General features: G+C 42.2%; 1 protein-coding gene across 5 annotated transcripts in view; it reads left to right on the top strand.

Moving 5' to 3' along the window:
* EVC (EvC ciliary complex subunit 1) overlaps positions 1-13,015 on the top strand; it is an 82,005-nt gene that overhangs the window by 54,121 nt on the left and 14,869 nt on the right. For 3 of the 5 annotated variants that reach the window (XM_061192086.1, XM_061192084.1, XM_061192083.1), the window contains 2 exons: positions 2,813-3,025; positions 11,407-11,516. In XM_061192086.1, the coding sequence (XP_061048069.1) occupies positions 2,813-3,025; positions 11,407-11,516 (323 nt within the window). The remainder of the gene's footprint in view (positions 1-2,812; positions 3,026-11,406; positions 11,517-13,015) is intronic. The other 2 variants (XM_061192085.1, XM_061192088.1) reach the window with 2 other exon arrangements.

The following is a 13,015-nucleotide window of genomic DNA, read 5'->3' as shown; positions in this document are numbered from 1 at the left end:
TCTCATATGCCTTGTCTCAGATTTGTACATATATTAGTAAGAATATTTTCAAGCATGCAGTGATGCTCTCCTCCCCCAGAGAGGATTTTCCTTTGCTCCTGCCCGATGACTGGGCCTCTAATGATCCAGAGTCATGTTAATTCAAGGTCTGGACTTGAAATATGCTGGGTCACCCACATGACCAGACTCCAGGTTGCCATCTGTTTAAACCAGTCAGATCTGGTTTCCTTCCATTTCAATCATGTATCTCTGGTGCTGCTTTTTGGTTCCAGCCCTAAGTGTGGAATGCTTTACGAGGCCCCAACCCATATGAGCTGTGAACTCCACCTTCTGTCCCTTCGACTGCTTGAGGCTGTCAGAGGTCCAGCAGCTGTGCATCCATCTCCCCTGGATTGACCTACACCCCTTATGTAAACGCAGCCCAAGGGCTGGGCACACTTCTCTGACTGCATCTTCTCCCGACCTTGGGCACCACACTCTTCACTACCTTGTTAGCTCTTTGGGACTTTTATGATGATTTAATAAACATTTTGTCCAGCTTTTTAAAAAAATTCATCTTCAGTGGGAGAAATTGGTTCAAATTACCTGGTTGGCCACTCTCAGAAGTAGGATCTCTAAATCTTTTCAAAAGGTGTGGGTCCCTTGTGCCCCTATCATGGTCACTTTATCACAAACAAAGTTCAGCTTGGCCATGAACTTTTTAAAACATGGCATTCATTGGGTTTCATTAACACTGATTTGAGTTAAATTTAACTTATATTCATTGAGCACACCAAGTATGACTTCGGTACACCAGAGGAGGTGCTGAGAATTTTTTTTTCCAAATAAAACCAATTATCCTTGTAGCATACAGGTTAAGAGCATGAGTCCAATAGTCCAACAGCCAGGACCCACCCTCTGCAAATGTCCAGTTACTTATCTTCTCTGGGTCTTAGTTTCCTCACCTGTAAAATAATGGTAATTATAATAGAACATCTTCATTGGACTGTTAGGATGAATGAGATTATACAAGAAAAGTGTTTATGACACTCTCTGGCACATGGTAAGAATTCATAATTATTAACAATTATAATATTATTACCTGATATTTGCCAGGTGCTCTTCTAGGCCCTATAGATGCTAAAGTAATAAGACTTTATTCGTAAAAAACCCTGTGGTCAGCATATATATGGAATCTAAAAAAAAAAAAAAGTTTCTGAAGAACCTAGGGGCAGGACAGGAATAAAGATGCAGATGTAGAGAATGGACTTGAGGACACGGGGAGGGGGAAGGGTAAGCTGGGACGAAGTGAGCGAGTGGCATGGACTTATATATACTACCAAATGTAAAATAGATAGCTAGTGGGAAGCAGCCGCATAGCACAGGGAGATCAGCTCCGTGCTTTGTGACCACCTAGAGGGGTGGGATAGGAAGGGTGGGAGGGAGACGCAAGAAGGAGGAGATATGGGGATATATGTATATGTATAGCTGATTCACTTTGTTATAAAGCAGAAACTAACACACCATTGTAAAGTGATTATACTCCAATAAAGATGTTAAAAAAAAATACAAAAATCAACCCTGTGGTTAGGAGGCCTTCCCAGAAGAGGAGACCTCAAATTGAGTTTGGAACATGTGAGGGGAGTTCCTAGATGGAGAAGGGGAAATGGGCATTCTGCATCATGTTGGTGTGTGATGCATTCAGAAACTGCAGTCAGGTGCTTAGTCCAGGAGGGTGTGAGACGTGGGTGCAGATCTGGGTATGATGCAGCCTCTGCTCTTGGGCAATTGTGGTCCAGGAGGGATGACAGATAAACTGTAGTTTTGATGCCCTGGTGGGGCTAACCAAAGAGCTGCAGGAGTCCAGGGTGAGAAATGTCCATGTTAGTCTGAGTGGCCCAGGCAAGGCTTCACAGAGAAGGGATTATTTTGCAGGGGTTTTGCAAGGTGAAGAGGAGTCCATTTCAGATGTGAAAGTGCCTGGAGGTGGGGAGAAGGGGAGAGGCTTTAAAAAGCATCCATATAATGAAACATGCAACGAGATGCCATTTATGTGAAGTAACACACACACCAAAAGCCACATTTATGGGCATCATATATAGTGAAAGTATAGAAATCTAAATTGGAGACAGAGATGCTGAATTCATGGGGATGGCTATCTCTGAGGACGCTGGGAGGGAGGGGAAAAGAATTGCAGAGTGAACTTAAAGGATTCTAACTTAACCTGTAAGGTTTAGTGTTTTTAGTCTGAAACAAAAAGGAAAACTGAGTGGTGGATTCAGAGATGTTTAATATATTATTATCTACAGGTTTTTGTTTTTCACAATTAAAAAGACTTTTAGAAAGAGAATGGAGTGGGGGAGGTGGGATGAAGGTAACAGAATGGTGAGAAATGAGGCAGCCCCTGAAGCCCTGCTAGGCAGGTCTGATTGCGATGGGAAGAGAGGTCTTCCAGGTTATTTGAGCTGGAATTGAAAGATCTATGCTTGTGCAAATAACTCGCCTAAGTGTGGAGGGTGGAGGGAGGCAGGGAGACCAGTGAGGGGTCGTGAAAATAATCTGGATGGAGGTTTAGAGGAAACACCAGTGATTAAGGGCTCATTGGGTCAGAAGTGCAGGTCTGGCACTTGACTGGGTGAGGGTGAGAGGGCTGGAAGGCAGTGGGCGTTTCCCAAGACTGAGTGTGTTTGTGTGCATGTGTGTGCATGCACGCGCCTGTGTGTGATTTGAGAGCTCCCTTCACTGGATTTCCTCTGTGTCCTGCGTGAAACCCTCGGCCCTGCCCTGGGTGAGAGCCTGACATGTAGCTCCGTCGTGTGGCTCTCGGCTTCAGGAGCTGTATCGCAGCACCATGGAAACGTTCCAGAAGTTTGTGGACGTCCTGTTCCTCCAGACGCTCCCCTGTGTGACTGACCTCTCCCAGGCAAAGTGTGAATACCTGAGGCAGGAGGCCCAGGAGAACGCGACCCAGCAGCTGGAGAAGTTGGATCGCTTCCGGAGTCAGCAGTGGAAACTCTTCCAAGATCTCCTGGAGCAAGAAAAGCAGGTGCAGCATTTTGTAAAACTGGGTCTGGAGTCTGCCTTTTTTTAAAACTTCTGAAGAATAATGAGGGATTTCCTTCACTGAGCATACCCTAGTGCCTATGCTAGATGCTTTACCAAGATTCTGGTTGCCAACCTTTCACAATGGGGAGAGGGGGAGAAGAGAGCAAGAGCCCTCCTCTCCCAGGATAGGAAGTCAGTAGATGATGCCTTCGGTTAATCCAACAAGAAGGGCAGCAAAGCCTTCTTTAGAATAATAGAAATAAACGACAGAGAGCGGTTCTTCAAGGGAGTGGACGGGTGGGGGGGAGGAGCTGCACACACGGGACTCCTGTTTTTCAGTGAAAGTCGATTTCATTATGAAAACCATGTATATATGTGGTAGACAGAATAATGTCCCCACATCCTAACCCCCAGAGCCTGTGAATATGTTACCTAACAGGGCAAAGGGACCTTGCGTGCAATCAAATTAAGGATCTGGGGATGTGAAGATTATTCTGGATTATCTGAGTGGCCCAGTGTGATCACAAGGGTCCTTTTAAAAGGGAAGGAGGAGGGTCAGAGTCAGAGGAGATGTGATGACCTAAGCAGAGGCTAGAGTGATGCGCGCATCAGCCGAGGAATGTGAGCGGCCTCGAGAAGCTGGAAAAGGCACGGAGCCGACTCCCCCCAGAGTCTCCAGAAGGAACACAGCCCTGTTCCTTTCGTTTCAGACTTCTGACCTCCAGAACTGTAAGATACTAAATTTGTGTCATTTGAAGCCACAGCGTTTGTGGCTATGTGTTACAATAGCTATGTGAACTAATATACTTCAGTTTTATTTTTAAAGAGTTAAGAACTGTCAAATTTCTAAATGAAAACGCCCACATTTCCTTTCTCTCTTGCTTTCCTGCATGCTAGAGGCTGTAAAACTAACATGCTCAATATCCCAGCATCTAGAAGTGGCCGCATGATGCAGTTCTAGCCTATGAGAGAAGGTATGGTACCTGCACAAGGCTTCTGTTCCCTAATGCAAAGGCCAAGTGTTGCCAGGAGACATCCTCCTCTTCAGTGTTCCCTGTTCTTCCTGCCCAGAGCAGGTACAGGAGGACTGGAGGTATGCTGCCCTTCCTTTGACTTAGAGGCAGGATTCAGGAGGGTGGGGCAGAAAGGCGGACTGTCCCAGCCCTGGACTGCCTACCCCGAGGTGCTTGTTATGAGAAACACCCTGTCTTTTTACATTGAGTGTTCAGTTAGTTACAAAAGAGCACTCAGCTGATGCATCCAATAGAGGTTTTCTAAAGCAGCTAACGGGAGCTGTCCAAAGTACCAATAAACAAAGGGAAGCATCATGCAAACATAGGGCCATTTCCAGCCTGGGACGAGCATAGGGCCTAGTTTCCTGCCTGTCCAATTTATTAGACCTCCTTCTAATTAATTTCAGTCCGCCGTCAGCTGCATTGTGTTGTCCTGTCACTGGTGACTTGCAGTCTCCTCGATATGGCTGTAGGCTCCTGGAGGACAGCAGCCCTGCTTTTCATATTTCACTTCCTTAATCAAAGCCCAGTAGCTGGGATATAGCAAATGCTCAGGAAAACTTTGCTGCATTTCCAGCAACAATAATGCAGCTTTGGAAATTATCACAGGGTCACCAAGGGTAAATGAAGCTGAATTCCTCTGATTCATACCAATCCTGGGCCCCAGACCATATAATTTACCATCTCCGGGGAAGGAGGGGAGAAACCTGGGCCTCAGCGGTTTGGAAAGATCACCAGATAAGTCTGATGTGCCTCTGATGTCGGCTCCCAAATGGGAATCAGGCCTTTTAGAGACAGTTGTGGTTTGAAGACAGGCTTCTAATCTTGGAAGCTGAATGCCTGGGTTTGAACCAGAGCAACCCCGTTAATGGGCTGGGTGACTCTTGCCAGTCAGCTGATTTCCCACAACTCTGCTTTTGCACAGCTTGCTAAACTTCTCTGAGCCTCAGCTTTCATGTGAAAAATAGGGATCAAAATACCCAACAGGGTTGCTGCGAGATAATGCAGGTTAAGACCCTTCACGCAGTTATCTGTTTAATTGCTTAATGACTGACATTGAAAAAATCTAGAACTTCATTTCTGATAAATTATTAGGCAAACAGCCATGATTCATCTAAAAACCTCTAGTTATGAGTCTTAAGTTACTTTAAGCAGATATCAGACAATGCATAGCTTCTGGTTTTTATTTTTTATTTACTTTGTGAGCATATGCATGCGTGTGAGTATTCCTTTGCTTGTGCAGAAGTATTTCCAGAGGAGTTCTGCATGCAAGAAGCAAGCAGAGGTTAATGACCTCATCAACTGATTAAATAAGTATGACCCAAGTCTGTTTTCTCAAAGTTTGGATGTCAAAATTAATTTACTGATTGATTGTTTAATTGCCTTAAATTACCACAAGATATTTAGAGATCCATATTCTCTCCCACTTTCCATATTTCCTTGTTGATGATAAAAATGAGATGAACTTTCTGTGGTCAAGATGAATATTTAGTCATGAGAAGAAAAGGCCAACAAAACTATTCATGGAAAATCTAACACACACCCAGGCTATGAAATGCATTTTCCACTTATTTTCTATCCAAAAGGCCTTGGTGATTTCATATCCTGTTACTCAGAGTTGTTAAATATTGTGGAGTTTGTCAGTCACACAATTGGAACAGGTTGTAGAATGGTGGTTCTCAAAATGTGATCCGTTCTAACGCAGGTTTGTGGGCTTCTCCCCAGTCTGCTGAGAGCAAGCCCTCTGGTCTCCCTGAATCCATGGCCCCTTGTGGTCTATTCTCAACACCCAGCCAGAGTGATACTTTTCATTTAAATATTTTTTTTCTCTTCCATTTTATTAAAAAAATTTTTTTTCTCTTCCATTTTTACCGAGATGTAATTGACATTACAGCACTGTATAAGTTTAAGGTGTACTGCATAATGATTCGACTTACATACATCATGAAATGATGACCACAGTAAGTTTAGTGAGCATCCATCATCTCATATAGATACAAATTCAAAGAAATAGAAAAAAATATTTTTTCCTTGTGATGATTTTCCTTGTGATGTGAGGATTTACTCTCCTAACAATTTTCATACAGAACAGAGCAGTGTTCATTATACTTGCCATGTTGTACATTACATCCCTAGTACTTATTTATCTTACAAGTGGAAGTTTATACCTTTTGACTATTTTTATCCAATTCCTCCTCCTCCTCCGGTAACCGCAAATCTGATCTCTTTTTCTATGGGTTTGTTTGTTTTTTGTTTGTTTTTGAAGTATAAATGACCTACAACACTACGTTAGTTCCTGTTACGCAACACAGTGATTCAATATGTCTATACATTTCAAAATTATCACCATGATATGTCTAGTTATGACATGTCACCATACAAAGATATTAAATAATTATTGACTGTATTACCCACATTTTATACCCCTGACTCATTTATTTTGTAACTGAAGTTTGTATCTCTTAACCTCCCTCACCTATTTCTCTCCTACCCCCCACCCCCTCCCCTCTGGCAAGCACCTGTTTGTTCTCTGTGTCTGTGACTCTCTCTTTTGTTACGTTTGTTTATTTGTTTTGTTTTTAAAAATCCACATAGAAGTGAAATCATACAGTATTTGTGTTTCTCTGTCTGACTTACTTCACTTAGCATAATAACCTCTAGGTCTGTCCATATTGTCGCAAATGGCAAGATTTCATTCTTTTTTATGGCTGGGTAGTATTCCATTGTATCTACCACATCTTCTTTATCTATTCATCTATCAATGGGCACGAGTTTGCTCCCATATCTTGACTATTGTAAATAATGCTGCAATGAACATAGAGGTGTGGATATCTTTTCTAATTAGTGTTTTAATTTTCTTCGAATAAACACCCAGGAGTGGGATTGCTGCCTTATATGGTAGTTCTGTTTTTAATATTTTGAGGAATTTCCATACGGTCTTCCATATTGGCTGTACCAATTTACATTCCTACCAACAGTATATAAGGGTTCCCTTTTCTTCACATCCTCTTTAAAACTTATTTGTTGTCTTTTTGATAATAGCATTCTGACAGACATAAGATGATATGTTATTGTGGTTTTGATTTGCATTTCCCTGACGATTGGGGATGTTGAGCATCTTTTCATGTGCCTGTTGGCCATCTGTATGTCTTCTTTGGGAAAACGTCTATTCAGATCCTCTGCCCAATTTTTAATTGGGTTGTTTGTTTTTTTGATGTTGAGTTGTATGAGTTCTTTGTATATTTTGGATATTAACCCCTTATAGGATATATCATTTGCAAATATCTTCTCCCGTTCAATAGGCAGCCTTTCCGTTTTGTTGATAGTTTCCTTCACTGTGCAAAATCTTTTTAGTTTGATTTAGTCCCGTTTGTTTATTTTTGCTTTTGTTTCCCTTGCCTGAGGAGACATATCCAAAAAAATATTACTAAGACCACTGGAAGATAAGGCTGGTCTTGGAACTAGTGCTGGCCCACCGGTGGGTGGAGCCAGGTCCCGGGGCCTCTGGCTGCAGGGCCCTGGGGGTCCTAGAGTTGGTGTTGGACCACTGGTGGGCAGGGTAGGGTCCTGGGCCAGCTGGAGGCTCTCAAGGGTCCTAAGGCAGTTGGCCTACTGGTGGGTAGGGCTGTGTCCCTGCCTGGTTAGCTGCTTGGCTTGAGGTGTCCCAGTACAGGTGCTGACAGGCTGGTGGGTGGGCTGGATCCCTGCGCTAATGAACCAGAGGGAGGATTCCGAAAGGGCGCTTACCAGCACCAGTGTCCTTGTGGTAGAATGAGCTCCCCAAAATGGCTGCTGCCAGCATCTGTGCCCCCAGGGGGAGCACCAGTTGCCTCCTGCCTCTCTGGGAGGCTCTCCAAGGTCAGCAGGTGGGTCTGACCCAGCCTTCTTTCAAATTACTACTTCTGCCCTGGGTCCTGGACCTTGTGAGATTTTGTGTGTACCCTTTAAGGATGGCTCTCTATTTCCCATGGTCCTTTGGCTCTCCCGAAAATATAAGCCCCACTGGCCTTCAAAGCCAAATGTTCTGGGGGTTCATCTTCCCAGTGCAGGACCCCTGGGCTGGGGAGCCTGATGGGCCTCGGACCCCTTACTCCTTGGGGAGAACCACTGCAGCTGGAATTATTCTCCTGTTTGTGGTTCACCCACCTGGAATTATGGGACTTGACTTTACCATGACTCTGCCCCTCTTACCCATCTCCTTGTGGTCCCTTTTTTATACCTCTAGTTGTACATTTTTTCCTGCTAGTCTTCAGGTCTTTCTCATCAATAGTTGCTCTGTAAATAGTAATTTTGATGTGCCATGGGAGGAGGTGAGCTCAGGGTCTTCCTATTCTGCCATCTTGGCCAGTCACTGCTCCAGAGGGAGCATATCATATACCACTCATTTTTAAGATGCAGATTTTAATACCATTTTAACACCTCTGAAATTGAGATGCATCTTAATTTAATTACCAGTGATTTTTCTCTCTGTGTGGTACCTCAAATAACTGCATCTCATAATTACTGGCACATTACATTTGATAAAAGACAGTGTGTCACATCGTGTCATTTCTCAGCTCAAAACCCCCTTCTCATTTCATGCAGCGGAAAAGCCAGAGTCCTCACCATGCCCTACCCAGCCCTGCCTGTCAGGACCTGGTTACCCTCTGACCCCCTCCCTGTCTCCCCCTCTCACCCCACTCCAGCCTCCCCGGCATCCTTGTGTCCCTCCAGCTCCCTAGGCTCTCCTGCCTCACTCGTCCTGCTTCAGATCTTTATCCCGAAGCCACCTTCACCTTGAGGCCTCCTCTGACCGTGCTTTTAAAACTGCAGTGCCTCCCTCCCCCTAGCACTCCAGTGTCTGCGTTAGGTGTTGACTTTTCCACCGGCCCTACCTCTAAACCCACCCCTTTTATAGGAGCATGTACCGGGCATGCACTGCCTGTTGGTTCCTTTTCCCTTTCTCTCCTTAGTAAATGAAAATTTGAAACAAAGAGTAAACATATGGGAAACCACAGAATAACCTGGTAGCAATGAACAGGGTCAGTGCTCTAGCCCACGGAAGCAGATTTTTGCTTCGGAATTTAAACATTCATGAACCTGCATTTGATAACGTTGAAGAGGGTGGTGTGACCATTGCAGGCACCATCTGATCCTATGATCTCCGTCCTCCTGATCGGCTTTGGATCCTGTTGCTAGTTTTATCTGCCTTCTCAAAACGCACACCAAAGACCCCCATGTTCTTAGTGACAATATTAATTTACCTTTTAGAGAAGCTACACTGTGTAGAATTTTCTAGAATGTTCTGGTTTCCCAAGCACTTTGGCAGGTTATTGTAGACCCCTCACAAGAGGAGTCAGGGACTGACTTAAAGGAAAAGTTCTGAGTCACACAGTATGATTTTGTGAGATTAAGTATGTGCTATGAATCTCAAGGCCCAGAGAACTGAAGTCTAGGCTGCTTACTCACACCCAGACCTCTGTGCTTTGTCCCTGTTCTGCATACAGCATGGCCATCTCCAGAAAAGAGCTACATATGTGGGAAAGTAAAAGAGTCTCACCTTAGTGATTGAGCCCTTGGTGTAACACAGTCCAGCTGCATGTTTCTAGGTGCATGTTTCTCCCTGTGATGCGAGATAGTCAGGGAGGAGCAGATGCAGCTAGAAAAGATTTGAGCTTTGGGGACAGACAGACTTAGATTTGAGCCTCTGCTCCACTAAAAAGCTGTGTGGCCTTGGACCTCACAGGATTTTCACAGATAAAGCCACACTGAAGATGAGCTAACATCCAAAATTACAAAACACACAAGCAACAATCCACCATAAGTGAGAGCCAGCACGTACAGTAAGCACCAAGTTTAGACCACAACAAGCACCGAGAAATTCAGGTGAAGGGACTATTAGAGAGCGCTTATAAAGGAAGTATGTTTAAAACAATAGCAGGAGGAATTACTAGCGTAAAAACAAGACATGATGTAAAAAGATGACAGATAAAAAACCACATAGTTTATGAATGAAAATTATAGTCATGAAAACAAATTTAATGGATGAGTTAAACAGCAGATCAAATTATGGTTGAAGACGCAGTGTGTAAACTAGGAGATAAAGGTGAGAAAGTGGTCCAGAATATGGCACAGAGAGCTAAAGAGATGGAAAATATGAGAGGTTAGGAGACATGGGAACAGAATGAGAAAGTCCTGGAGGGTCTTCCTTAGTCTTCTAAGAATTCTAGGAGAGAATGAAGGAGAGATAAAATTCAAAGTGATAACAGATAAGAAATTTTCAGAAGTGCTGACTGTCGTGAATTCTAAGGTAAAAGAAATGTTGATTAACTTAAGATTTCTGGAGTTGGGAATGTACATTAAAAATATAAAACCACTGAAGAAATAGAAACAGAATAGGTAACTTTCAAAGCAATAGAGAACAGTGATAACATAAAGATCCTCTTCAGAATAAAAGCTACAGGGAGCCTAAAAGATCCCCTTCAGTATCAAAGCTACAGGGTGCCTAAAAATAAATCTGACCAATGTTTATAAGAGCTTAATGGAGAAGTTTATAAAATGTTGTTGAAAGGATAAAGCAAGAATTGAGAGAAAGGCCTTGTTTTTGGATAGGACAACTCAATTTTGGAAAAACAGTGATTCTCTACAAATTAATCTGTAAATTCAATCCAATTACAAGAAAATCTAAAAAAAGCTGTTTTCCCAAACTTGATAAACTGATCCTAAAATTCATATGTAAAGAAAAGCAACTAAGAATAGTTAAGACAGTTTTGTACAAAAGAATGTGGGAAGACTTGCCCTAGCAGCTATGAAGTCTTCCTATAAACTACAGGAATTAAAGCAGTGAGGTATTTGTATAGAAATAAACAGACAGATCCACAGAATAAAAGAAGGAGCCTGGAATGAAATTCATATATATATGGAAACTATGTCAGACAAGGTGGCATGACAGGCCCATCATAAAAAGATAAATTATCTAATAAATGGTGCTAGGACAATTAGTATCAACGTATCCAGGGAAAATTAGATCCCTTCCTCATGCCACAGAAAATACGTATTAAATGGCTTAAGATGTACATGCAAATAGGAAACATTTTTAAACTTTAGCCGAAAATATAAGAGAAAAATTTAATTAAATCAAGGGAGAAAGGGATTTTTAAAAAATAAGAAACAAAAGATGTGATCCAACAAAGCAATGATGGATGAAATGAACTTGAGCTGACTCCCGTCCCTCTGTCCTGGGGTTTAGGTGTGGATGGAGGAGGGATTTTTTAAAAATCCCTTAAGAAAGGGATTTAAAAAAAATAAAAAACAAAAGGTATGATCCAACAAAGCAATGATGGATGAAATGAACTTGAGTTGACCCCTGTCCCTCTGTCCTGGGGTTTAGGTGTGGATGGAGGAACACACACTGTCCACCGTGCTGCAGACACACCTGCGGGATGACCAGGAGAGCATCATCCACCGAGTCTTGGGCCAACTTGGCGGCCTCAGTGAAGAGTGAGTACAGCTTTCTGGAGGGTGGGGGCCTTGTGTCCTGTGTGATACTCCATGCTAACCTCAGTGTCCTCATCTGTAAGGTTAACCATTCCCCGGCCTCCCTTACAGTGTGATCTTGAGACCAAATTGTAAATATAAATGTGAAATAGAGTGATAGCAGAGTGCCATGGATGCAAGCTTGGAGTCAGAATTGATGTGGGCACATGACTTACTGGATATTTTACATCTCTATATGTTTTCAACCCCATGAGATATTAGTTTTGGTTTATGCAGTCAGTATTCATTTAGATTTACCCTTTCCGTTGCTCTTGATTGTTTCCTGTATCTTTAAGTTTCCATCTAGGAGTATTTTCTTTTGCATGAAGGTTCTCATTATTTTAGATTTGCTAGTGACAAATTCTCTTAGGTTTTGTTTGTCTGAAAATGTCTATCTCATCTTCATTTTTGAGGAATGTTTTCATTGGGTATAGAATCCTAGTTTGGTTGTTTTTTTAAAATACGTTTAAAGGTAATATTTTGTCTTCTGATTTCAATTGTTTCTGGTTGCTTTTAAGATTTTCTTTTGTTCTTTGGTTTTCATCAGTTTATTATAATATGCCTAAACATGGATGTGGTTTTTTATGAATCTCTTGTTTGCTTGTTTTAAATAAATCTGTAGTGCTTCTTGAACCCGTGATTTGCTATATTTCATCAGTTTTTGAAAATTCTGAGCCTCTATCTCTTTAAATATTCCTTCTGCCTATTCTGTCCCTATTCTTCCTGGGGCTGCAGTTACACGTTTATTAGATTTTTTCCACCTTATGTCATTTGCCTCTTAGAAGCTACTCTATATTTTTGTTCCCTGTGGTTCAGTCTAGATACTTATTTTGAACTATCTTCCAGTTCATGCTGTCTTCAGCTGTGTCTTATCTGTTAAACCCATCTACTGAATTCTTAATGTTGGTTACTATGTTTTCAGTTCTAAAATTTCCATTTTATTTTTGTCATAGTTTCCAGTTATCTGCTAAAGTTCATCTTATCATTTAATTTCCTAAACATATTCATCATAGCTGATTATTCTAATGTCCAATATCTTGTGGGTATGTTTCTATTATCCATTTTTTCTCTTTATTTTTGGTCAATTCTTATCTGTTTGCAAGTCTGGTTATTTTTATTGAATGCTGGACAGTGTTATTAAAAATTGTAGAGATAATTTGAGACTTTGAATGATGGGATCTTCCTCCAGAGAGGATTTATCTTACTTCTAGCAGGGATTTCAGAAAGTGGCAGATGAACCACTCCATTTGTGAATTTAGCTGATTCAAAATTAGGTCTTTACAAGGGATGATTCCTTATTCTTAGGATGAGGGCCCCCAGCTGGAAGCCTGGAGTGTTTGCCAGGTCTCTTCTCCTTGGTAAACTGACTGACAGTGCTTTGTTCAACTTTTCAGGCTGTCAGAAAGTACCTCAAGTTATAAAAGCAAATGTCGAGCCTCCTGGGTAGACCGAGGTTTTCTACT

This window comes from Eubalaena glacialis, chromosome 5 (genome assembly GCF_028564815.1).
Source record: "Eubalaena glacialis isolate mEubGla1 chromosome 5, mEubGla1.1.hap2.+ XY, whole genome shotgun sequence".
In the NCBI taxonomy this organism is placed as follows: Eukaryota; Metazoa; Chordata; class Mammalia; order Artiodactyla; family Balaenidae; genus Eubalaena; species Eubalaena glacialis.
The sequence above is the reverse complement of the archived record's forward strand: the minus strand, read 5'-3'. Positions and strand labels throughout refer to the sequence as shown.